Here is a 27,751-nt window from a genome sequence, read left to right as displayed (position 1 = left end):
TGAGTCCTGAACAGCTGGTCCGGGTGCTACGGCCCTAGCCTTGGTGCTAAGGCCCTAGCCTTGGTGCTACGTCCCTAGCCTGCGTGCTACGGCCCTAGCCTGGGTGGTACGGCCCTAACCTTGGTGCAACGGCCTTAGCCTGGGTGCTACGGCCCTAACCTAGGTGCTACGACCCTAGCCTGGGTGCAACGGCCCTAGCCTGGGTGCTACGGCCCTAGCATGGGTGCAACGGCCCTAGCCTGGGTGCAATGGCCCAAGCCTGGGTGCAACGGCCCTAGCATGGGTGCAATGGCCCTACCCTGGGTGCTAAGGCCATGGCCTGAACAGCTGGACCGGGGACTACGACCCTAAGTCTAAGACCTGCTGACATTCTACCTGAATGTGCTTTAACAAGCCGTATGAAATGAACGAAATGTTTGGTTTTGACCCTCCCTACCCATCCACACACCTGAACGAAACATATAATGACTTGACAGCTAGAATGGATTGACCCTTCAGCTATCAATAATTTCAGAATGAAGCAAACTCTCCTCAACCCACCTACCCGCAAATGAAACTTTTGCGTTTCGCATAAGAGATCGATAGCTATGGAGGGCATTTGCCTTGAAAAAGTGTGCAATGCAAAAAGGATCTGCTTTATGACGTTGTCGTCAAAATAATAAACTGACCCTGTAAAAGCATGAATAAGTACATGTACATGTACATGTATTCGCATGTGCGTGTGTGCAAGTGTGCGTGTGTGCAAGTGTGCGTGTGTATGTGTGTGTGTTTGTGTGTATGTGTGCATGGGTGTGTGGTGAGTGTGTGTATGTTTGTTTGGGTTGTGTGTGTTTGCAAGAACCTAGGCATATTTAGACTCGGGTGGAGAGCCAAGCATTGATTAATAAGAAGAAAGAGGACCAAAGAGCGACAAGTTGCGCATAACATCCGCTAACAGCGCCAGCCACTTTACAATCAGCTCATGCGATAACATTGCACGACACGAGAGCAGCTAGAGCTGATTGCAAGTTAGGTTAGAACGCCAGTACCGTCAATTCGTCGGGTTTCACCTAGGAACAGCCCAGGTTTCACCTAGCAACAGACCTAGCAACATGCCTAGCAACAGATCTAGCACAGCTCAGCAAGGTACATATAAGGTACGAGTAAGCACAGTTGAGACATGCGGTGTAACGCCGGTATTCAGTGCTCTAAGCAAGCAACGGTGTAACGCCGGTATTCAGTGCTCTAAGCAAGCAATTTAGAAGTACAATATTTAAAAAAAAAACATCTCAAAGCCTATAATTATATAATTAACGATTCGGGATCTTAGTTTATGCAAAGAAGATCTCTGTGTCGCTCCCTACGTGGGAGATGGTGCCATTCCTGCCCGCTCAAAGAAGATCTCACAGCCTAATTCTAACTGAACTGGATATGTGTGTATGAGAGGCTGTAAATCTGAAACAAAAACAAAACAACAAATGCTGACAAGGTTAGGAGATGACCGCCCCTAGGCCTGAGGTATGAAGTAAGCGGCAATCTTCGCCAGGTCACCCATCGGTAGAGGGGTTCATTTGTACTACATCCTCTCCAGCAGATGACTGTTGGCCAGTGTTGGTAGTGCTGTGCCGACCGTCGTCTCTGCCACCGTCTGATGTGTTATTGTCAATTCTGGTCTCAGTGTACCCCTGTTGCATGACGCTGAGTTGCGGCATGCTCTGGCGAGAGACAAGACGCGATTTGCGACTATTGCGCTGTATCACAGATCGGTGAACGAGAATCGAAACCAGCACGATGGCAAGAAGTGCAAGGATCAACAAGACGACGAGTAGAGTGAGATAGATTGGATTGGACAGTGCACCTTTGAATGTACCTGCAACACACACACACACACACACACACACACACACACACAAACACATCAATGCGCAACACCAATCATCACATACCGTCATGTACACCAGGGGCGTAGGAAGCAGTTTAATATTGGTGCGGCGAAATTGTGAGAGGGGGGGGGGGGGGGTCCGGGGGTCGTCCCGCGGGATGTTTTTGAAAATTGGGCCTAAAAGGCTATATTTTAATGCTACAGAATAATATGAGAAATAAGAATATGCATGCTGATGATACACCGCATTGTCGATGTAAAACTTGGTACCTGTACAAGAGTCGACAAGCCATCAACAAGGTTGAAATGTTTTAAAAAAAATTGAAAATTATTGGTCCGGCGACCGCCGGGCCTGCCGGACCGGTTCCTACGCCCATGTACACACATAAGCTCAAACAAGTAGTTAAATAACTACTCCGCACAATATGAATGTGCAGTTAGAAGAAACAGTCAGGCATAGTGGGATGGTCTAAGACCATGATTGAGAAACGAGAGGTACTAGGTTCAAGTCCTGCTTGGAAGCGGAAGGATTTTTCCAACCATGCTGCGACCCACAGTTATTTGCGAACTCGTGGCTTGGCATGAGTAATACACGGATGTGGCAAATGGGATTGAGGCCTTTGACCTCTGGTTGGTGGATCTGACCTATCCTCCCCCACCGTTTAGGAGCCGCATCTGACGCTTGATCATGGGGTGGTGGCGTCCCACGGAAGCGGAAAGGTGGTTCTTGACCAGGGAGTTGTACGACTCCTTGTTCTTGACCTGCCCGGTACGCGAACCCGTCGAATTTATTACTTTTAGTTAGAAGAAAGAGTTGGCAGCTGTGAGCACAGTGCCTCGCTGTCACTATTGATGAACATGTGACAGCCATTGTCCCAAAGGTCTCCCGGAAGGTTGGTGGTGCTCTTTGACGAGCCTGACCCGTGTCTGACTCTCACTGTCTGAATGGCCCTCATACTGGCAATGATAATGCCTGCCCTACTCTATGGCTTGAGCTGGCAATGATAATGCCTACCCTACTCTATGGCTTGAACTGGCAATGATAATGCCTACCCTACTCTATGGCTTGAACTGGCAATGATAATGCCTGCCCTACTCTATGGCTTGAACTGGCAATGATAATGCCTACCCTACTCTATGGCTTGAACTGGCAATGATAATGCCTGCCCTACTCTATGGCTTGAACTGGCAATGATAATGCCTGCCCTACTCTATGGCTTGAACTGGCAATGATAATGCCTGCCCTACTCTATGGCTTGAGCTGGCAATGATAATGCCTACCCTACTCTATGGCTTGAACTGGCAATGATAATGCCTACCCTACTCTATGGCTTGAACTGGCAATGATAATGCCTGCCCTACTCTATGGCTTGAACTGGCAATGATAATGCCTACCCTACTCTATGGCTTGAACTGGCAATGATAATGCCTGCCCTACTCTATGGCTTGAACTGGCAATGATAATGCCTGCCCTACTCTATGGCTTGAACTGGCAATGATAATGCCTGCCCTACTCTATGGCTTGAGCTGGCAATGATAATGCCTACCCTACTCTATGGCTTGAACTGGCAATGATAATGCCTACCCTACTCTATGGCTTGAACTGGCAATGATAATGCCTACCCTACTCTATGGCTTGAATTGCACTTAACCTGCACCAAGAGTACATGTACATGAAGCGAAGTGTGTGTGCAGTTATGATGGGTTGATGTCATACCAAATTCTGGGATTACATCATTTTAGCGAAGTAGTGTGGACAAGCAGGATTCAAGCGGACATCTATATGTATGTACTCTTGTTAGCAACGCTCTACAGTTCATAGCAACCCTGGACAGTCCATAGCAACCCTGGACAGTCCATAGCAACCCTGGACAGTCCATAGCAACCCTGGACAGTCCATAGCAACCCTGGACAGTCCATAGCAACCATATTCAGTCCATAGTTCATGTACTCATCAGGCGCGTACGCAGGGGAGGGGAGGGGGAGGGGGGGGGGAGGGGTTGGGGAGGGGAGAGGGGGGTTCCTGTAACAGTTTTCCCCTGTTCTCTATAACTTTACACTCCCTCGCACCTCGTGCGTCTTACGCCTGTCTATTAGCACCTTCATTGGCGCCATTGCCACATGTATACTATCACATTTTGCATATAACTGGTCGAGGCACGCTCAACCAGGTCTCTTACTTTTCAAGTTTGATTAAACCTGTTACACTGGTAGCAGAGGATGGTTACTACTCTGCTTTTGGCAGGTGTTCTGGTCGCTCTGCTTACGCTCCTCGTACTCGTCGTTCGGCTGATAAACGATATCAAGACCGCTCAGCGCGTTAGCCAAGGACACCGAACGATACATCCGAACTCGGAACCGTGGGAGCCAACACCCCGCCTTACGAAAGAGCCGCCTGTGTTTGGAGGAGATTCCGCTACATTCAAAGAATGGACGTTTGCAATGGACATGGCCCTACGGTCGTTGGCACTCCCAAATGCGGCACAGAGGGTCGACTACGCGGCAGGATTTTTGACTGGAAACGCTCGTCTTTGGTTGATAGCGGCATTGGAAGCTAACCAAGTGTTTTCCGACTGGCCTGCTCTGAAAGCGGCACTTGGCGATGTGTACGGACCACGGCACAACGAGGAAACATCGCGTATGGGACTAATTTCCGCAGCGCAGCGCGGGTCGCTGGACGCATACATTGCTGCTTTCACTCGCCTCAGCCTGCAAGTGCCGGAAATCGACCACCACACCAGAGCGCTGCTGTTCGTCAGGGGTCTAGTGCCGCACATCCAGCGACAGGTCATGCGTGAGCATCCACGTACCCTGGAGCAAGCTGTCATGGCAGCAAACACCGTGGAGCAGTCGTCAGGGCCACCGGCGTCGGGGCCACCAGCCAGTAGAGAGTCGCGTTCCGTGCCCAGCTTCCGTGGTCAGGGCCTCCGCAAGCTGACGGACCAAGAGCGTGTCCAACTGCGAGCAATGGGACACTGCTTTGCTTGCAGGAAGCCAGGCCACCTCGCTAAAGACTGTACTGAGGGTGGACAGCGCTACCCAAACGCTGGTCGCCAGTAAGAAAGGGGGTGCGCTTACTGGCGACGACCCAAGCGCCCACGCCGGTACCAGTCGCTAACCGGTTCGGAGCTCTGGAGGTTGAAGACGTTGCTCTCCAGGAACCTACGGAGCCGGAGACACCCATAGCTGTAGGAAATTGTCCCGTTGCAGAAAGGTGTCATGTCAGCAACGTCAGCGTCGGCAATGAACCTGAACACGACCTACTGCGCATACAGGGAAAGATCGGCGGTCGCCGTGCAGTGATGCTGATAGATTCCGGTTCGACGCATGACTTCATTGCAGACAGTTTTGTTCGAAAGCATCATCTTGACACGGATGCAAGCTCAGCAGTGCTGAGCGTAACATTGGCGGACGGCTCGACCAGCGAGGTCCCGCAGATTTCCACACGCACGCTAAGGGTGACAGTCGGGGGCTTCAGTGAGGAACAGCACTTTACTGTGTATCCCCTGACTCGCTACGACGCTATTCTTGGCAAGCCGTGGCTTACAAGGAACAACCCCAGCATCAACTTCCGTACGAACGAAGTTCAGTTGGACGGTGAGCCCTTTGTTGCCAAATTGCCTTCAGCTAACCCGCCGACAGCCGACCGGCCATCTGTGGAAAGCATGTTTATCAGTGGCCGACAAGCTCGTCATGCCCTGAGGAGTGGAGCCGAGGGGTTTCTTGCATGGGTCACTGCTGCAAACGAGGAGAATCGTTCCGGGCCACAACTCCAGGAATCAGAGCAACAAGACATCCAGAACCTGCTCAAGAGGTACCAGGATTTATTTCCAGACGAGCTGCCGAATGAGCTTCCACCGAAGAGACCAGTCGACCATGAAATCCAGATAGAAGATGGAGCCAGACCACCGTCTCGACCCGCCTACCGCCTGCCGAAACCAGAGATGGACGAGCTCCAGTCACAGCTATCAGAATTACTTGAGAAGGGATTCATTGAGCCAAGTAAGTCGCCATACGGTGCACCTGTGTTTTTTGTGAAAAAGTCGGATGGTACTCTGAGAATGGTGTGCGATTGGCGAGAATTGAATAGAATTACGATCAAAAACAAAGCTTGTCTTCCTAATATTGATGACTTATTCGACACGATCCAGGGCAGTGCATATTTCTCCAAGTTGGACTTGCGGTCAGGCTACAATCAAATCAGAATTCAAGACTCGGATGTTTCTAAGACGGCCATTAATACGCCGTTCGGCCACTTCCAATTTAGAGTCATGGGATTCGGGCTGACTAATGCCCCGGCCACCTTTCAGTCTCTCATGAACTCTATTCTGCAACCGCATCTCCGAAAATTCGTTGTAGTATTCTTGGATGACATTCTAGTTTTCAGCAAGACCTGGGAAGATCATCAGCATCATCTTCAAACAGTTCTAGAAACACTTAGAAATAGTGAGCTGTATTGCAAACAGTCTAAATGCGAATTCGGCGTGAGAGAAGTTCTCTTCTTGGGGCATAAAATCAACGGCACATCAATTTCCCCTGATCCCAAGAAGATAAGTGCTGTGGAAACATGGCCAACTCCGTCGTCAGTAACTGATGTGAGGAAGTTTCTTGGCTTTGCAAACTATTTCCGAAGGTTCATAGATCGACACTCGACCATCTCTCGTCCATTAGAAGAAATCACCGGAAAAAATTCACGCTTTGAATGGAGCGCTGCTAGACAGAAGGCATTCGAGTCTCTAAAATCAGCATTACTCGAGGCGCCAGTGTTGCAACTGGCCGATGTTGAGAAAAGCTTCATGGTAGAAACTGACGCAAGTGACTTTGCCGTGGCGGGTGTGCTCCTGCAGCAGGGAGAAGATATGGATTTGCATCCCGTAGCCTATTGTAGTCGGAAACTGTCAGCTGCAGAACGCAACTATACTGCGGCCGAGAGGGAAACGTTGGCTGTGGTATTTGCATTAAAGTGCTGGAGAATCTATCTATTCCGCCACTTTGACCTGATGACTGATAATATGGGTGTTGTCTATTTACGAACCAAACCGACTCTCACCAAGCGTGAGGCAAGATGGGTAGAGTTTTTAGCTGACTATGACTTTACGGTCTTTCACAAACCAGGAAAGAAAAACATTGCCGACCCGCTTTCACGCCGTCCAGATCTGTTCAGTGATTCTGAAATAGGCGGGTCATCCTATCCTCCTAACATTCAGTTGAATGCCATAGAGCATACCCTAGAGATTAATCCAGACTTAGCGCAGTTAATTGTCAACGGTTACAAGTGCGACAAGGATCTTGCTCCCATTATCAGGAGACTGAAAAATTCAAGCCATGACAATCTGCACGACCGTTACCTTCTAAATGAAACACCCGGTTATCTTTATCTCAGATCTTCACCACAGAACAGGTTATGCATTCCAAAGAGTAGCAAACTCCGACTCGCCCTGCTTCAAGAATACCATGACTGTGTGACTGCGGGGCATCCCGGTCGAGATCGCACCTATTTCAGACTCTCTAGATATTTCTATTGGCCCAGAATGGGACTGGATGTAAAGGCGTTTGTCAAGTCATGTGACGTCTGCCAACGAGTTAAAGGCGGCCAGCTAAAAACTGGTCTCTTGCAGAATTTACCAGTGCCCAGTCAGCCGTGGGCAGATATCTCGATGGATTTTATCATGGGTTTGCCTAGGACCGATACAGGTCATGATGCTATATATGTATTTGTAGACCGCTTGACAAAGTGTGTACATTTAGCACCTACTTCCTCTACTATTGACGCTAAAGGAAGTGCTGATCTGTATATTCAACATGTATTTCGACTTCATGGTTTGAGTTCTAGTATTGTATGTGATCGTGATCCAAGATTTACGGCAGCATTTTTTCAGGAATTGTTTGATCGCTTAGGAACGAAACTAGCATTTAGTACTGCCAATCACCCTCAGACAGATGGCCTAACTGAACGAGTAAACAGAATAGTAGAGGATGTGCTGAGGGCTTTTGTAAATCATAAACAAGATAACTGGGATATGCTCCTACCTCTCTGTGAGTTTTCTATCAACAGCGCTACTCAATCATCTACAGGAAACACACCGTTCTTCTTAAATTACGGTCTAAATCCCAGAGCGCCACCCGACTTCCTCAACCCTATTCAGGGAGGCAGAGATTCAGCTGATTGGTTGCAAGCAAGACAAGACGCGGTCAAGATCTCACAAGATGCGCTAGTGGCAGCTCAAGCTCGTCAGGCCTTCTATGCAGATCGGACAAGGGTCGAGGGAAAGCTGAAGGTGGGAGATTTGGTAATGGTCTACCGGGATTTCCTCCTGACTCCTGAAGCTCGGGACCGACCATCCCATAAATTACGCCCCAAGTGGTTTGGCCCCTTTCCTATAACCCATGTGGTCGGCCCGAATGCCTACAAGCTCAAGTTGCCTCATACCAGCCGCTGTCACCCGGTATTTAATGTGTCGGCACTCCGTGCCTACGAGAAGAACGCTATTCCTAATAGGAGACAGCCTACGCCTCCGCCTATCACGGACCTTGATGGTCATGCCCGCTATGTGGTGGAGAACATTCTCAGTCACCGCCGTCGGCAGAATCAGCTTCAGTACCTAGTCAAGTGGCAAGGCTACTCTGATGCCACTTGGGAGCCTGAACATTATTTGTTGGATGAATCTGGTAATGACATTGTTCCACTTCAGAAGTACAAAACCTTGGCTTCTGCCCGCTGAGTTTTGCAGTTGAACTTCTAGTTTCACCTTACACATTTGTTGAGCTTATTACACTTTATTTGCATGGAGTTTCAGTCGTCTTATTGTGTTACTTCAGTGCGAAGCCTTTTTTCGTCTCGCACGTGTTTGCGCTTATTGTACTCTATTCCACTTGAGCATTTGGGTTATAAGCTCCTTCCTCTCCATAGGAGGGGGATGATGTAACAGTTTTCCCCTGTTCTCTATAACTTTACACTCCCTCGCACCTCGTGCGTCTTACGCCTGTCTATTAGCACCTTCATTGGCGCCATTGCCACATGTATACTATCACATTTTGCATATAACTGGTCGAGGCACGCTCAACCAGGTCTCTTACTTTTCAAGTTTGATTAAACCTGTTACAGTTCCTGTCGTTGTGTAATTAATGGCCGGCGTGTTTTTACAGCCATATTGCCAAGTGCGTGTTTACCACCATAATTATGAATAAAGTTTTGTGTCCCGTTGCCCGGAAACTCCCCAAATGTTGCAAACGAGCAACGTTTTGGGCATTTTTTGGTAGGGTGCGCGATCGGTCTGACAAGAATGCAAAACTTCCACAGATCATTACGCAGTCAAACTCAGTCAAATCTCGCTCAAATGCAACGATCCAAATATCCAGGTCGAATAGAAAACAGCTGCCTCGAAGCGCTGCGAGCAATGTTTCTTGAGTTAAATCATTCGTAAGTTGAGCCGCGATCTCGGCAATTTCAAAAGTGCACAGTGCGACTTGAGTATCGAGAATTTGAGACTTTTCGTCACTCTGACTTACTCAAATTTGCACGGGCTTCACGTGTGATATTCGCAAAAGAACACAGCAACAATTCGAAACCCTGAGATCGAGAAAAACGAAATCGCTCTGGCAGGACGCTTTTGGGCCTTTGGGGCATTTTTCGCACCATCGCTGCACTCTAGCGCTGGATACTCATATACAGTGTCCTGGCTATCATGGTCCGCCTCATTCTCTTCCTCTCCCAGGTACCTTTCCACTTCAAGGAAGCCAAAGATTGTGAGTATTGAGTGAGTAGAACTGAAGTTATGATCCAAAACAAAATTCACGGTTCGCGTGAGACTACGCCAAAAGCCGAGTTTTCCGCATCCGCAGGAACGCCACCAACTTCTTGGATTATAGCGCAGATGCAGCTCCTAAGCGGTGGGATCCAAGGAACACGAAAAATTGCATAATTTTCCAAAAATCGTAGAGCTCTTTAAAAAAAAGAAAGGGTCATGTTTTTTAGGGTTAAAACTAATGGTTTGTGATTCGTTTGGAAGCCCCCCCCCCAGAGGTGACCCTGCGTACGCGCCTGCTCATACCCCTTTACCCTGGCCACGAGTTCCCAGTTCACAGTGAGTAGCGACACAGACAGATAGCCGATCCCACACTAATGATAAATTTGGTATAGCAGTGCTGCCAACCAACTGGGTTTGTTTTGCATGCTTCAATTTCTGATTTTCTGTACAAGTAGTTTACAGTGAACTGCCAATGTACTGCCAGTGTACTGGCAATGTACTGCTGTGTGCATTGATTTTTTTGACACTCACATGCCTGTCGGTGGCTGGATTAGGTAGTGCAAAACATGTGGGACTCGTATCACAACATGATATTGTGTTCCACGTATAATCATGTAGTCGAAGCATGGAATGCACTCTCTTTGGCATGGGGACATACATAGCTCAGCTTGCACTTGCCATGCTTCTACATACATGTACATATCTGTAGCTGATCAATACCCTTAAATTTTCCGCCTTTTTTTCTCAAATTCCGTACTGCGGACGAAAGTTTGGCAGCATTGTTATACAGTCAAATCTGCCGTTAGCGACCTCTGCTGTAGGCGACCATCTACCGTTAGCGACCGATTTTCCGTGCACCAACGGTTTCACACACAAACTGATCTGTCCAGAGCGACCATCTGCTGTGCGCGACCAGCGACCGCGATTTCATGCACGGTGGCTGCATTCAAATCTGCTGTAAGCGACCGCGACCCAGCAGGCCCAGGTTCAGTATGGTGCGAAACTGTACTTGCCAGTGCGCTGTCAACTGCAAAGTGTGAAAATGCGCTGTCTTGCAAGTGCGATCGACTGGCGCCTGGCCTGTACCATGTGTACTGAGGCTGTGCTGTAGCTCTCAAGTCCAGGCGGTAGTGTCGATCTACTGCCGTGTCGCATACGCGTAATAGTATACGGGTATGGTCGTCGTTGAATATCCAATAAAATGATATTAAAAATTACATTATTCTCGTCGATTTGAGTACATGGAAGCATATACCTGGTATGCCGGATTTACCATACATCTGCCGTAAGAGACCATCTGCCGTAAGCGACCGCTTTTTCTTGCACCAAGGGGCGGTCGCTTACGACAGATTTGACTGTAGTGTAATTCCGCCACCTGTCATGTGTAGGCACGTTTATAAACACACACGGTATACACACACACACACACACACACACACACACACACACACACAGATACAAGGACAAAGCCTACACGCATAAAGTGCCGTAAATACGCCCCGGGCATAAACAGAACAAGGGTCTGAAAACTGGGCGTATACTTGGGCATGGGCATTATTTCAGGACCGGGCCTATGCAAGGTGCATATTGCATCGCTTGCGTTTTCATATGCATGCATAACATTTTGCACACATACACATACGCATACACAGGTACAGCATCACCCTGGGCGGTTTTCGGGCATGGGCGAACTCACAGGCGTTGAGTGTGGATGTCGATTCGATGGGCGTTTTTTCGGGCATGGGCGTTATTTCGAGTGGGCGTATACACGGAACTTTACAGTATGCAAAAACACATACACACACACATAAGCACACACATGTGCACGCACACATGTACACTCATGTGACAAGAGCTATGCCTATGTGCAGTATCGGTGACATCAGCAACAGCACTACCAGAACCTACCTCTGCACTCCACGGCTGTAGACCAATGGCCAGTTTCAGTACACATGATCTGGTAAGTACTGGGTGATTTGCCAAATCCAGAATCACAGGTCAGTGAACGTATTGATCCAACCGATGTGTTGTGTGCTAGTCCAACCTCGCCATTCTCTATCTCAATCTTGCCACTGTTGCAAGTGATGACGTCACACCTTGAACTGGCACTGATATTGCTCCAAACAGAGCCGATTTCACACGTGACATTGGTCCTGGATGACAACTTGTACCCACGTTGGCAGGATATGGGGACGTTGTCACCAACAGCCAAAGTGTCTGTCTGCTGATGTATTTCAAACTTGCCCGGAGATATCTTTGTCTTCAATTCGTCCAACTTGCAAGGAATCGCTGAATATACATACAAAAATAAATTTAAATAATACAACAAAAATACAGGACACAAAATATACTCTAAACTTCTAACAACAGCTAATGTGATGAAAATTTCTATTTTTACTAGAACAAAAGCTCAATTCACAGGAAAAGGAAGAAGGTTGTAGCATTCATTCGACTTCTCCTACTTTGCCGTGATTTAGTCAACTCAACACTTCAGGGACAGCCAGGCGCATGCACAGATGCCTCTCAACCGAACTTGCAATTTCAAAGGTATGCTCTTTGGCCCCAAACCTCTTGTCAAAGATGTGGTTCATTACCTAGTATAGATGTTGCAGTATGCCAATCTATGGCATTTCCGGAGAAAACACTGCCTACTTTTGAAGTACAACAATGGCTATCTCTAAACTTCACTTCTCAACTCCAAAAACGGCTTCTTCACTGCGATTCAAACCAAAATTAAAATTAACATTACACAATGGCTATCAATGTTTTTAATCCCTCCAAGTCTCTACCATCGCTTTGTAAATGAGTTTCTTTGCCTTTGATATGAGTTAGTGCTAAAACAGCACCAGCATCAACATCTTAACCTCTTGAGCGCGGATGATGTGCCACTATAGCGGACATGGAAATCCAGTCGATAGACCGGGGCCAGCGCCGTCAGCGCTTACAGAACGCTGCGTCCAGTGCACATGTTGATCCGATGCGACCAGCGCGCTGCAGCGCATAAATGCATGTGTGTGCCGCTTATCCACTGCTGCATGGCCAGCGCCCTGGGGCTAGGCTTTCCCCAAATCGCCTGGCTGAAAAATTTGCCGAAAATGAGACTTATCGAAAATCGCTAAACTTTTCGTCGATTTTGGAGGGTTCCTTTGAGAATCGCCGAAAATCTAACAAAATATTGTTGCAATGTGCGTTTACAAACGAAAGATGTTGCTGTATGTAAGCATGACCGCTCGATAGGCTTTCCCCAAATCGGCCGGTAGCCCTTTCCCAAAAGGTGTTCGCCCTTTTTCGCCCTTTTTGGCCCTTTTTTGCAAAAGCCCGTTTCTTTTGCCCTTTATTGCGTTTTTGGTGAATATCGCCCTTTTTTGAGCTTTTTGAGCTGAAAAAGTGCTAAAATCTGTTTGCTCATGCATGCAATGACAGTTTCCGAGTGCTCGATGGACCTCGGCACGCCGCTTTTTTGGGGGGGGGGGGGGGAAGGGGCAACAAGTTGGTGAAGCTTGTACACAATGCTGTAAAAAGTGAGGTTTTTGAACTTTACTTCCTGTTTTGCCTTTCGTGGACCCATAAATGGAAGAGTGCGTATTCAGTTCTCAGCTTGGGTTCATATCTGAACATGTATCATGGCTATGCTTCATTGAAAAAAGAGCACTTTTTGCCTATTTTCACTGAAAAACGAGCACTTTTCAGCATATTTTGAGGGACGCGAAAAGCACTAAGTGGGAATTAAAAGAGCACCTGTGGGAAAGGGCTATCGGCCGGCCAAACAAAATTTGCCGAAAACGAGCCCGGAAGGAAAAATGCTCATCCAAACACAGGGCGAAAAATTGACCCGAGGAGAGAGTGTCCGCGACTCAAGGTCGCATAAAGTAGCAAATCTAGCATATTGTACCAAATGTAGCATATTTTGCCACAAGGAGCAAAGAATTCGCATAATTATCACTGATATCAGTTCATAATTCGAGCATATTTCGCGCATATTTCGAGCATATTTTTCTGCTTTTGTGTGATTTCGAAGCATATTTTGAAGCGAGTGGCCAATATGCGAAAAGAATAATATGCGAAATTTTTGAGCATGTTTGGGCCCTCCTAAGGGCGCGTTCAGACTACCGATAAAAAGTGACCGATTGGGAAAGTCGCCAAGGTGATTTGATCACGTGATGTTACTGGCACGTTACCGGTGGGAAAGTTTTACTGCCGCGGCTGCTGCGGCAGTAAACTTTTACCGGCAGTAAAAAAAGTGCTCAGGCTGCATGCGCGCTGCGAAAAAAGGGAAAATCCCTTGTCAGTGCCGCGGTGAGAGCTGAAAACTTCACGGTCACGTTAGTTTGTTATCGGTAGTGTGAATGTCCTTCACGGTTTATCGGCATTCACGGTTTGACGGGGTTCACGGTAGTCTGAACGCGCCCTTAGCGAAAAGCCGAACAGGCGAAAAAAACGGGCCGATTTGTGGAAAACCTACATGTACCTGGGGCCGCTAGACGTGCGACCGGATTTCCATGTCCACGACAGTAGTACGTCATAAGACCCACACAGTGCCTCACGGATGACGTGCTAGTATGTCATGAGCTTATAATTATGCAAACTAATGGCCTATAGCTTCAGTCTTCTTTTTTTCTCGTTTCAAAACTCTTGTTTTTTGAAAACGTAAAAATGTTTGGCACCTATGAAATCAGGGGATGGCCCACGCCTGGTAAAAACATAAATATGTACATGAATACATAATGATCTTCACTAGTTTGAATACATATAACTTTCTAATAAGGGAACTGCACAGTTCCAACAATGATGTACATGTACATAATTATACACGGAAATGTATTTCATTGCGAAGAGCTGCGCTTCGGTCCTCTGAGCTGTGCTGAGGAGCTCTAACAGAGCGAAACAGTTGCTGTCCACAGATTTGAGTAATTCTACATAATACATGTACAAAGGTCAACATTGTTGTTGAATATCACAGCAACCACCAAGGTAGGAGGTGACCTGGAGTCCAACTGCATCGGTTGCAGATTCCGAGATCCGCGCAAGCACATAACACTTGACCGCAGAAGGGCAAAACTCAAATTGCACCTGATGCAAGCCATAACAGAGCTGTACGCTTCCCCGCTCTTCGCCGCTTGGAGCGATTCAATCTGCTTGTAGAGCGCATCAGCGTGTTTACCCAAACCACCAGTGGTAGAGAAAACGGCGGGAACAAATGACGAGTGCTCAATATCGCGGATGCGCTGCTCATAGCGACGCTTCTTCTCCTTCTCATGCTTCACGTAGCAAGAAGCCGTGGAGTCTTCAGGCTTGTTAGCCGAGTGGTAGTGTTTATGCCTAGTGTACGAGAGGTCTAGGGTACAGTTCCCAGCTGTCGATGTTCAGCAAACAGTACACCTCCTTTTTTCTCTTTTTTACGCTCGCATACCACGCAATTGGAGCAATTTCTCAAAAAAGGACCTGAGTATGCCGCTCGGCCTGGCGTGCCTTGGCCGATTTTGACTTTTGTTCTCGTTGTCGAGTGCTGGTCTGGGTGATACGTACCACTGCCTGTGGTTGTGGCTCCAAAAGATTTCACGACTTGACATGTTCAGGAATGGCGAAAGTTTGAAAATTTTCAAAAAGATGACCATTTTCTTACGTGGTGCACTGACAAACAGCCCCGCGCTCAAGGGGATAAAAATAATACAAAAATCATCACTAGTAACAGTAGCATCAACAGCAGCAGTAGCAGAAGCAGCGGGAGCACTACCACCAGCAGTAGCAGCAGCAGAAGCAGCAGAAAGAAAAGCAATGTTAAAATCAGTGCCGTCCCCATACCTTTACAGATCAGTAGCTCTCCGTCCCATTTTCCCTCATTGCCATTCACACCACATGTCCTAGTTGTCTGACCTCCTGCTATCTCGTACGCCTCATTACAGGAATACATCACGGTGGAATTATAGGTAAAATTCGTTCCATTGTAGCTACCGTTGGAGATGTTTGAAGGTTGTCCACAGGAGATAATGTCACATGTTATATTAGTGGTCTGCCAAATCTCGCCAAGAAGACACTGCACTGATTCGTTGGCAGTGCTTGGTGTGTAACCATAGCGACAGGTGATGGGCAGAGACTTGTTTACCTCGACCGTGTGATGAACCCTAATAATTTGACCATTAACAGGTGTTGGAAAGCTGGATGTATTGCACGGAATAGCTGGAACAAGAAAATAAGAACGGATGTTCAGGAATGGATAAAAAGAAGGACAACACATTACGAGTTCTGACTAACTGGGTGTACTCGAATAGAATGTAGCCCAAAAGAAACTGTGATTCCCTTTGAAAGTCTGCTACAGAAGCCCAGGAATGCTGTATTTACGCCTTATTTCCAAATTACCCCCCCCCCCCCCTCCCGGACCTTTCTCCTAGTAACATTTGGCCGTTGTCGTACCAATTTTAAAATCTCTCCTACGCACCTGTCTTCTGAGCTGATTTCATCTACAGATGCGTTAAGCCCGTGAATTGTACCTTGAGTGACGTGTGAACCGGATTTACTCTTATCATTGTTGAGCTGGTTTTGCTCGCGGCTGCAACGCACGGGGTAGTGAACCCAGGACAGAAGCGGACCAGGCATCATGACTTTGCACATCTATCGTTATGCTGCTTCATTACGCGACCTGTTTTATTATTATTATTATTATTGTTATTCGAATTTAGAAATGTGAAGTGAAACATGGATGCAAGTTATGAGGAATATCACACTTCATTTCTAGGACACTATGATGGACGAGTTGACTACAATAACAAGTAGTTTCACAGCGATTTGGAAATGCGTTAGAGCTAGGTACTGTATCAGGTTGTTTGACGTCTCAGTACTCTGTCAGGTTTGTGACTACAAATGTAGCTTTTGTACTAAGGTCAAAGCCTCGTAACATTTTGTCCCTCTCCTTTTTTACAATAATCAAAAATAATGTTGTCCCCATGTGAGTTCAATTCTGTTGTCTGAGTAACTTATTTCCCTTGGTCATTTCACATGTTTACAATATACTAGTTGTGTGCTGACGTTCACAGGCTGGACTAGCAGCAGCAGCAGCAGCAGCAGCAGCAGCAGCAGCAGCAGCAGCAGCAGCAGCGGCGGCGGCGGCAGCAGCAGCAGCAGCAGAAAGAAAATCAATGTCCAAATCAGTGCCGTCCCCATACCTTTACAGATAAGTGGCTCTCCTTCCCATTTTCCCTCATTGCCATTCACACCACATGTCCTAGTTGTCTGACCTCCTGCTATCTCGTACGCATCATCACAGGAATACGTCACGGTGGAATTATAGGTAAAATTCGTTCCATTGTAGCTACCGTTGGAGATGTTTGAAGGTTGTCCACATGAGATAATTTCACATGTTATGTTATTGGTCTGCCAAATCTCGCCAAGAAGACATTGCACTGATGCGTTGGCAGTGCTTGGTGTGTAACCATAGCGACAGGTGATGGGCAGAGACTTGTTTACCTCGACCGTGTGATGAACCCTAACAATTTGACCATTAACAGGTGTTCGAAAGCTGGATGTATTGCACGGAATAGCTGGAACAAGAATACAAGAATGGATGTTCAGGAATGGATAAAAAGAAGGACAACACGTTACGAGTTCTGACTAACTGGATGTGCTCGAATAGAATGTAGCTCAAAAGAAACTTTAATTCCCCTTGAAACTCTGCTACAGAAGCCCAAGAATGCTGTATTTATGCCTTATTTCCAAATTACCCCCCCCCCCCCCCCCCGCCTCCTGGCCCTTTCTCATAGTAACATTTGGCCGGTGTTGCACCAATTTTAAAAGCTCATTAAATGCCCCTGTCTTCTGACCTGATTTCATGGACAGATGCGTTAAGCCCGTGAGTTGTTGCATGAGTGACATGTGAACCAAATTTACTTTTATCATTGTTATTCGAGTTTAGAAATGTGAAGTGAAACTTGGATGCAAGTTATGAGGAATGTCACACTTCATTTCTAGGATACTATGATGGACGAGTTGACTTCAATAACAAGTAGTGTTGAAACGATCTCACCGGATACTCGTTAGCTCGCTCGCCAGAAAATCGGCTCGTTTGTGCGACCAGCTCGTTTGCACTAACGAACACCGTACACCGTACTCCGTACACATGGCAGTACATGTCGACCGGGGAGTCGTAAAATATTTTACGACTCCCTGGCCCTGGTCGATCGAGAGTCCAGTCCCGCGCAAAGTGAAAATCACTCGCAGTTACAGTGACTGTATGCCTGCACGACACTTGAGTTGTTTCAGTTGTCGTTGCAGCTTTGGTGGACTCTACTGATGTCTTGTTCCGCATCTGCTGACCTGTCGCAGGATATGCTTCGGTCACCTCTCCATTCGAGTGAAAGTTACGCTCAGTCGTTTGGAAGTGTTCTCCCGCGATGCAGCGAAGACCAGGGCTACTTGCAATCTTTCCAAAACGGTCTATCCTTACAAAGGCTGATCGACGACGGCGCTGAAAAGACATCTCGACACCAAACAGCAGTCCGAAGTGAAGCAGCAGCAACCCCGAATGCCGGCGGTGATAATTTGAACCAGCTGAAAAAAATCGAACTTAGAAAAAAATTGCACTTGAAAACACCGCCATTCCGGCAACAGGCTCTCAGCTGCACCAAATAAAAAAATTAGAAAAAAATTATTCAAAAAAATCATATTTGCCACATCAATGAAACTCGTTAGCTCGCTCGATAGCTTGCTCGATAGCTTGCTCGTTAGTGGAACTGATCGCTCGTTTGTTATAGATACGCTCGTTTCAACACTAATAACAAGTAGTTTCACAGCGATTTGGAAATGCGTATGAGCTAGGTACTGTATCAGGTTATTTGATGTGTCAGTACTCTGTCAGGTTTGTGCCTACAAAATTAATGTAGTTGTTGCACTACCTACCTGTACACTAGTATCTCGTTACAGTGTTAGACAGTTACTCTTAACCCTTTGTGGACGGACTGTACGAGTTTCGATCTAATAAGATCGAAAGTCTGCAGGCGGTAAAATCTTCGTAACTCCATCGTTTCTTGAGCAAATTCCACAATCGAAGGGTCTACGTGGTAGCGGAAACTCCAAGCTGTCCAATGCAACAATCGCCGAAGAGTTACGATGTCGGACGCCAGAGATATCGCACGCCGTATTCTTACCTCGGCAAATTCAAATTTTTGATCGATCATTTCGCCATTTTGGGGGAAAACCCCTTTTCGTGTGCTCTTTGAGCGACTGAGCACATGATAATGACGTAGCCGGCTGAAGTTTGAATCGTCTCAAACAGATTTGAGCGTTCTGCGATGAAGGAGAGTGGAATGGCGTTGATGGGACGAATTTGCTTGCATATCAGGCTTGGAGACGACTTTGCTGTATTACCGCGCCTGATTTGTGGCGGCTGGATAATGGAGATTGGTACCCTGGCGTTGCTCTCGTCAAGAGCTTTCCAATGAGCCCTTGATTGTGAAAATCAAGTGAAGGACACCAAAGTTTTGACATGGTAAAGTTGAAAATTGTACTGACATTTTGTAATTCTGGTGCGTACTGTGCTAGTAATCCGTCCATAAAGGGTTAACTCGTGTCCATGCATGTGTTCCACTCCTTCTCTGTTTTACATATTTTTCTTAGGGCTGAAACAATTATACCGATAACTCGCATATCGATCGTTAAGATTGCAATCAATAGTCGTTAGTGTTTAAAACGAGTGCTAACGATTTATTATGCATGCATATCAGTGACCGTATTCTAGCCCTTGCACTCCATCCAATAGTGAATACGAGTACAATCATGTACTTCCAAGTGCGGTAAAATTGATTTGTGGCTTTGAAAGAGATCGGGAGAGAAGACTTTGTCTTTTTGGTTCATTTGTGTGAGAGGTTGGAGATAAGAGCAGTTGCCAGAGGGTGATGACAAGATTCTTTGCTGTAGAAACAACATGAAATTCTCTAGTTCATGTTGATAAACCAGCCAGATTTCCACAGATGTCAACAGTGCGGTGCCACAAATTTCTAATGTACCAAAGGTATTATGGGAGGGGGGGGGGGGGGGGTGGGGGGTTCTTCATAAACTGGTGTGCGAGGTACACGAGTAGAGCCGACAAGAATCGATAAAATCAATATATCGATCGTTAATGATATTGGTTGATCGTCAGGAGTTATTGAATGATCGTTTCAGCCCTAATTTTTTTATATTAGGAGCTCAACATCCGGGGGTCCAATTATTAGAGAAGATAATTATTGTGTTGAATAGTTTGCAGGTAACCTGCCTACTCTCAAGAGAGTACGGCATTTCACACAAATCCATTAGAGGTATCGTTTCAACGTTTCAGTCTTCATGACCACCATCAAGAATGAAGTGAACATAGACAAAACAGCAGTATAAAACAAGGAAACAAAGCACGGTACCTAGTGAGAGCACACATAGAGAAGTGCAAACGGCACGTCATGGTGGCTGCATTACTACAAAGTCATGTACATGACAACACAGACACATAAGACGAAGAAAGTAGATATTGCACTACAGCAGTGATACAAGCACAACTCCAGTCTCACACATCCAATGAGGTGTGTAGAACCCCGCGGCACTCGCAGTAAATGACAGTGATATTGATACGGGCAGAACGCACGGGTTAGTTCCACAACATCCCATGCATGATGGTGTAGGTAACTGAGTATTGTAGACCATGGTAGAATGTGGTGGGGAATACCCCATAAGAGTGGTAGCCTAGGTACGTGAAGTCATGCATTGCCCACACACATGTACCGAGTGTATCACCCAGAACGCATGCTAGAAGCTAATAATAATGGCCGCACAGGAAGGGTCATAGCAGGTCCCAGCCCCTGTTGTTGTTGATTTCTGGGGATCGCTCCCTGATCTTGATGGCCTCTCGGATCCTCCTCCTAGGGTGGTCACGCTCAGAACCAAGAACCCGGATACCCGAGAAGACTGTTGTTCCCAATGGTAATGTCTCTGATAAATGCTTGGCTGCAAAATGGTCACCCAGCGCGGTGCCCATCACTGCGTTGCGTGAGTCAGCAATGTGTTCTTTTGTTCTGGTGCCGAGGCTGCGGTAAGTCTCCCCGACATATCTATCACCACATTTGCACTCGAGGTGGTATATTAGTACCGTGTCACTCTCAATCTACCGTTTCTCACCGAATTTGTCCACAACAAAATTCATAAATTACTCCGTAAGCACAAGATAAATGCCCAGCTCATCTACAGAAACCGCCGTCTAAGTTCGATGATTTGCATAGCTGCCCTCAGCAAGCCACCATGCCGCAGGTATGTAGACCCGTCCAAGCCCCGTAAACGGGGGCGGCCCAAAGCAGCTTGTGTCGCCTGCATGTCTGGTTCAGAAGCATGCACAAAGCGAAACGTCATAATTATACCACCTCGAGTGCAAATGTGATGATAGATATGTCGGGGAGACTTACCGCAGCCTCGCCACCAGAACAAAAGAACACAACGACGACTCGCGCAAGGCAGTGAGTGGTACCGCGCTGGGTGACCATTTTATAGCCAAGCATTCATCAGAGACATTACCATTGGGAGCAACAGCCTTCTCGGGTATCCAAGTTCTTGGTTCTGAGCGTGACCGCCCCAGGAGGAGGATCCGAGAGGCCATCAAGATCAGGGAGCGATCCCCGGAAATCAACAACAACAGAGGCTGGGACCTGCTATGACCCTTCCTGTGCTGCCATTATTATTAGCTTCTAGCATGCGTTCTGGGTGATACACTCGGCACATGTGTGTGGGCAATGCATGACTTCACGTACCTAGGCTACCACTCTTATGGGGTATTCCCCACCACATTCTACCATGGTCTACAATACTCAGTTACCTACAGCATCATGCATGGGATGTTATGATACTGACTGTGCGTTCTGTGCGTTCTGCCCGCATCAATAATTATCACTGTTATTATTTTACTGCGAGTGGCACGGGGTTCTACACACCTCACTGGATGTATCTGACTGGAGTTGTGCTTGTATCACTGCTGTAGTGTAATATCTACTTTCCTCGTCGTTTGCGTCTGTGTTGTCAGGTACATGTACATGTAGCATTGTACCCGCCATGATGTGCTTTGCACTTTTCTACCCGCACTCTCACTTAACACTAGGTACCGCGCTTTGTTTCCTTGTTTTGTACTGTTGTTTTTTCCATGTCTACTTTATTCTGGATGATGGTCATGAAGACCGAAACGTTGACGCGATGCTTCTAATGGATTGGTGTGAAATGCAGTGCTCTCTTCAGTGTAGGCAGGTTGCCTGCAAACTATTCAAGTGCAATGAAGCTGCTTAAAGAGTCCTTCAAAATTTTGTATTATTTTGTTTCTGAGTAAATTATTTCCCTCGATCATTTTACATGTTTACAATCTATTAGTTGTGTGCTGGTACGTACGTTGACAGACTGGACAATGGGTAGATGAGGTTGCATTGGCATTGCAAGTTAGATAACCAGGTTTAAGCAAATTGTATTCTGGTTGACAAGACAGCGACACATTTGTTCCATAGTCAAACGAAACTGCTGGATCTGGAGGCGTAGATCCTCGGCATTCTGTATCCGAGGACACGTTACACTGTACCAAGGCACATGAGGGTGGTGATGGAGGTCGAAACGTTTCATTGGCAATGCACAACTGCAGGGCTGTTCCATTCAAGACGTATCCCTCGGAGCATTCATACGCCATACCGAGTAAGTAGGACGCTGAGTTGACGATTGCTTGCAACTCCTTAATACTCATTGCAGTATTGTCAGAGATGACCGGTCTTTGGCAAATTGGTTCTGAAAAAGACAAGACCACAAGCATCATAAAATAACTCTGCATAAAATTGAATTCACGGCCACTTGGAAGTATGACTGCAAGAGAAAGAGGGAGAGGGACAGAGAGGGAGAGATACAGAGAGAGAGAGAGAGAGAGAGAGAGAGAGAGAGAGAGAGAGAGAGAGAGAGAGAGAGAGAGAGAGAGAGAGAGAGAGAGAGAGAGAGAGAGAGAGAGAGAGAGAGAGAGAGAGAGAGAGAGAGAGAGAGAGAGAGAGAGAGAGAGAGAGAGAGACAGAGAGAGACAGAGACAGAGACAGAGACAGAGACAGAGACAGAGAGAGACAGAGACAGAGACAGAGACAGAGAGAGAGACAGAGACAGAGACAGAGAGAGAGACAGAGACAGAGACAGAGACAGAGACAGAGAGAGAGAGAGAGAGAGAGAGAGAGAGAGAGAGAGAGAGAGAGAGAGAGAGAGAGAGAGAGAGAGAGCCAGAGAGAGACAGAGCCACACACAGAGAGAGAGAGAGAGAGAGAGAGAGAGAGAGAGAGAGAGAGTGAGAGAGGGATACAGAGAGAAACAGAGAGAAGCAGAGAGAGAGAGAGAGAGAGAGACAGACAGACAGACAGACAGACAGACAGACAGACAGAGCGAGAGGGAGAGAGAAAGAGAGAGAGAGAGAGAGAGAGAGAGAGAGAGAGAGAGAGAGAGAGAGAGAGAGAGCGAGAGAGAAAGAGAGAGAGAGAGAGAGATAGAGAGAGATAGAGACAGAGAGACAGAGAGAGAGACAGTGAGAGAGACAGAGACACAAGGAGACATCAGGATACAGAGGCACAGAGAGACACAGAGAGAAACATTGAGGACAGACAGCCACAGACAGAGACAGAGACACAGAGAGACACAGAGGCAGAGAGAGGGACACAGAGAGAGAAAGAAAGAGAGAGAGACAGAGAGAGAGAGAGAGAGAGAGAGAGAGAGAGAGAGAGAGAGAGAGAGAGAGAGAGAGAGAGAGAGAGAGAGAGAGAGAGAGAGAGAGAGAGAGAGAGAGAGGGAGAGAGAGAGAAAGAGAGAAAGAGAGAGAGAGAGAGACAGAGAGAGACAAAGAGAGACAGAGAGAGAGACAGAGAGAGAGAAAGCGAGAAAGTAAGTTACATTTATAAAGACAGGTAAGTCTAACAAATGAGGACTGAGACCTCTACAACAGGGTTTTTACGCCTGAAAGCAGGTGCATGATTTAACAAGCAGGTTGTCAGTCTAGATTTTATGCGCAGATGGAGAAAAAAATGCGCAGAATTTTTTAATGAGATAAAAAGCAGAAATAATAAGAAATAATAAGAAAAGATGAAATGAAAGCCTGCTCACAACCCCGCCCAGCCTTGCGAACTGGGTATGGTGGATTAAGAACCCGGTTCAACACTCGAGCAAGCGCTCTCCACTCAAGGTGTTCACAGCAACTGATAGGAACTCATATGGGGAAATTATAGAAAAGAAATAATAAGATAAAGAGAATAAATTTCAACGCACCTCAATAAACGGAGCCCCACATACAGTACCTCAGAAAAGTGGATCTTCCGACCAGTGTTTTTGTTGACGTCGCAACCAGATGATGTAGCTGCTTCGCAGAGACGTCTTACTGCACAAATTACAAATAAATTTTATTCTTCGATTAGAAAACCCAAGCGCTTTCAGAGCCCTCCGAAGAGAGTCCGGGATGAAACCACGCACACCTACCTCAACCGAAAAAGAAACGACCTGCCACCCGTTTGCTCGGCATTGATCGGCCAGATCCGCATACCGCCTGTCCTTCCGCGAGTTACTGACACTGAATCTGTCCTCAGCACAAACTGTCAACTCCATCCAGAATACAATCCTACGACTCGTAGAGTACAGAACTATATCTGGTCTTAGGGTGGTAAGTGCAACACAGCTAGGGAAAGAAATCTTTGCACTAACTGAGTCGACAAGAAGTTTCCAGTCTGAGGCCGCTGACAGGAGATCAGTCGTAACCAACTTCCGTCTGGGCTGAACGCGAACTGGCTTCTCTCCCGCCTTGCAAAACGAGATGAAGTCAAGCTCATTTGAATTTTCGGTTTGTACGGAGAGAGAGAGAGAGAGAGAGAGAGAGAGAGAGAGAGAGAGAGAGAGAGAGAAAGAGAGGAAGAGAGAGAGAGAAAAAGAAAGAGGGAGAGAGACAGAGAGAGAGAGTCAGAGGGAGAGAGAGAGAGAGAGAGAGAGAGAGAGAGAGAGAGAGAGAAAGAGAAAGAGAGATAAAGAGAAAGGGAGAGAGAGAGACAGACAGAAAGGCAGAGAGAGAGAGACAGAGAGAGACAGATTGACATGGCCAGCAATCGAGCATATCTGGGAGTTGTAATTCTTGTACCACTCCGAGGTGTGATTATGGACCTAGGCCAAGCACAAGGAAAAGCTTTCTTCCGAAAAAACTGAAGAAAATGGTTCTTGTTTGATCCTTTGATGTAAACTTTGTAGCTAGTCAAAGTTAGTTGCTGTTCGGAGCAGAAACACTGAAATTGACTATTTACTGCATGACTCCACTCATGTGCTCATGTACTCAGGCATGCAGGTTTACTTGTATTTTAGCTGTTTGGCCGGAATGGATGATGCTCTGTGGCCCTTGGTGAACATTGCCTGCGCTCGTGGAGCAGCTGAAAGGGACCACTAGTATGTCTTGTTCCCGGTTTGAAAGTGGAGAGACGACTTTCGTGCCTTGAAAAAGGAGTAAAGGTACGTCTGTAGCTGATTTTTAAGTGCTCCTGGTACATTTTGATGGGAAAAGAAAATTTTCAGGCCAAAGTCAGCGCGGCGGCAGGCGTACAGTTTTCTTGTGTATTTTTTAGTTGACTCAGATGGAGAGCCAAGGATTAATTTATAGGAACTAAAAAAGGACCAAGGAACTACAAGTTATGCTATAAAGTCCACTAACACCACTAGTTGGACATAATAGCGTAACTTGTAGGTCCTTGGTCCTTTTTCTTTTCAATTTTTTTAGTTGTTTCGTGTTGTACCTATGTCAGTATCATGATGTTGAAGTGGAGAGGATGATCCTCTTCCTCTAGGCTCCGTTTGGCCGACTTTGCTTTGTTCTCGTTGAAAAGTGATACTGAAGAAAGGTCGATTCGCAAAATTGTGTTGATTTTCAATGTACATTTACATCAAGAGTAGATAAACAAGAGTGTGCAACTCCGGATCTCTCCTGCACAATCTGCAGATACCCCGCGCCCACGGCGGAATTTTTTGTTTACGTCACCTTTTTTCAGAGAAACGCGGCTTTGCCGCAGAGCAGTGTGAGAGCACGTGCTGGGCACCGACCTTGTAGTGTAAAGCCCAGCCAAGTGCACGAGGGAAAACTCTCCAAAAGGCTCGCAGCGCGTGCGTCGTCGAAAAGATTACGTCAACAAAAAATTCCGCCGTGGGCCAATCCATCCGGAGTTGCACACTCTTGTTTATCTACTCTTGTTTACATGTAATTTGATGCATATTCTGTGTTCATCAGAAAACATGGTGTTGGGGCGGGGGCGAGGGCGGGGAGGGAGGAGGAGAGATGTGGTCCGCATGCTGGAATGTGTACATGAGGAAGTCGCAGCAAACGTATACAACACGGATAACTGTTACACTCAATCATGTGGGTTATTTCTCCTGAGCATGGTGTGTCAGTTAAACTTGGTGCAGGGCTGATCTTTTGATTTGTACATAAGGCATCGCTGTCTAGTTATCATTGGATTAAAGCTGCCATCACAAGTTGCATAGACCATGAGCCATTCTTCCGTGTTCTAAGAATTGCCCCTGTTGTTCTGAACTCACCTTCCACAAAGACGGTGACATTTGATGAGGACACTCCATTACGAAGGGCAGTGATGTTATACATGCCAGTGCTATCAGGAAACCTTAGTCCTTCAGCATTATCCTCAACAATTACGTTGACAGTGAACGGATTGTCCAGTTGTAGGTCAGCACTTGGTAGCTCCCACTTCATCTTGACATCCTTTCCCATGGCTGTTACTGTTACATTTTGAAGTGCTGGGTTGCTAAGCAACACACTCACGTTACGAATGAGTGTTGCCGGCTTGGATAGATTTGTGCTGATGGAAATCCCATCAAGGAAAAGCTGAGACAGGGTTACGGACAATCTCTCTTGTGTCACAATAGGTGCAGCTCGGGAAATCAAGTCGAGTCGAAAGGTGTAGCTAGTGCGCTCTGCATCCTCTACCACTGCTATAATGGTTATCTTGCTGTTCACAGCAACATCCTTAGTCGTAACAAAGTCAACCATGTTTGGATGGCCTGTCTGTTGTATAGCATAACCCGCTGCTACGAATGGTGTTGCCATGTGGGCCTTTTCCAGTGTAAATGTTGACAACACGGTCCCACTTTCCACGAAGGTAGGGGTAGCAATGTGCCTATTGACATCTGAACGGGAAGGTGCACGCATACATACACTGAGATGAAGAGCGATTGACAGATAGAGAAATTGAGAGGGAGAAAATGTGAGAGAGAATGAGAGAGACTGAGAAAGACAGAGAGGCAGTCTAAAATTCCTCCGCCATTGATACCAGAGTGTGAACAAGGCCCTTTCTGACACTGCATTTCGCTTCGTGCAGACACGTTAGTGTCTTTTCAACCCCGCATACACACACATGTACACACACAAATACACACACCAACATATTGCCCCGCCATTCTTCCACCCTCTGTACATGGTGCTACTCAACCAAACCGTACCCCCCTCCTCCCCCATAGATGCAGTTTATGGGATTTCAGTCTTTGTCCACTTTGTGGTGGGTCTGATCTATTCACCTCCCACCGCTTAGGAGCTGCATCTGCGCCTTGATCCATTGAGGGTGGTGGCATTCCTACGAATGCGGGAAACTCGACTTCCAGCCCAGTCTCACGAGAACCATGAAAATAAATTTAGGATGTTTAGGCCCCTTGCACACTACGTACATGTAGAATGCAACCAACTTGCGCATGCGCAGCCTATGCGTAAACCTGTTCATGTGCAGTGGCACTCTGACAAAGGATGTGCTTTTTACGTGTTCATTGACTGAAGAAAACGACTGAAAATTCAAAAGATTCGATACAAAAACGAGATGCTTTCTGTTTGTTGTCTTTTACTTCGTTAAGTGTCGTTCATGTTGTACCCATACTCATGAACCTCAGGTTGACTCCGGCAAGGAGATGGAGGCAACGTAGAATTGTTGCCGCCATGATCACTGATGTTGCAGAACCTCCAGAAGCTACTAATATCGTTAAATGGCGGTCTATTTCCCTGTCCTTGACATTTGAAATTTTCAAGGCGATCGATCACAGATGATCAAGTTTCAAGCTACCGACAATGTTCGCCATGCTGTTGCAGAACGGTACTGTTACATACAGCTGTGGA

The 27,751-nt window shown here is 46.8% G+C and overlaps 1 protein-coding gene across 3 annotated transcripts in view; it reads right to left on the bottom strand.

Moving 5' to 3' along the window:
* Positions 1–462: 462 nt before the first annotated feature.
* LOC135823345 (sushi, von Willebrand factor type A, EGF and pentraxin domain-containing protein 1-like) overlaps positions 463–27,751 on the bottom strand; it is a 40,022-nt gene continuing 12,733 nt past the window's right edge. For 2 of the 3 annotated variants that reach the window (XM_065336197.1, XM_065336198.1), the window contains exons 3-8: positions 26,173–26,778; positions 21,991–22,374; positions 16,770–17,144; positions 15,412–15,786; positions 11,518–11,898; positions 463–1,849 (exon numbers count right to left, since the gene is read on the bottom strand). In XM_065336197.1, coding sequence (XP_065192269.1) covers positions 1,527–1,849; positions 11,518–11,898; positions 15,412–15,786; positions 16,770–17,144; positions 21,991–22,374; positions 26,173–26,778 — 2,444 coding nt within the window. In that variant the 3' untranslated portion in view covers positions 463–1,526. The remainder of the gene's footprint in view (positions 1,850–11,517; positions 11,899–15,411; positions 15,787–16,769; positions 17,145–21,990; positions 22,375–26,172; positions 26,779–27,751) is intronic. The other variant, XM_065336199.1, reaches the window with a different exon arrangement.

Source organism: Sycon ciliatum, chromosome 8 (assembly GCF_964019385.1).
Source record: "Sycon ciliatum chromosome 8, ocSycCili1.1, whole genome shotgun sequence".
Lineage (NCBI taxonomy): Eukaryota > Metazoa > Porifera > Calcarea > Leucosolenida > Sycettidae > Sycon > Sycon ciliatum.
Note: the sequence above shows the minus strand (reverse complement) of the source record. Positions and strands in the feature narration are given on the sequence as shown.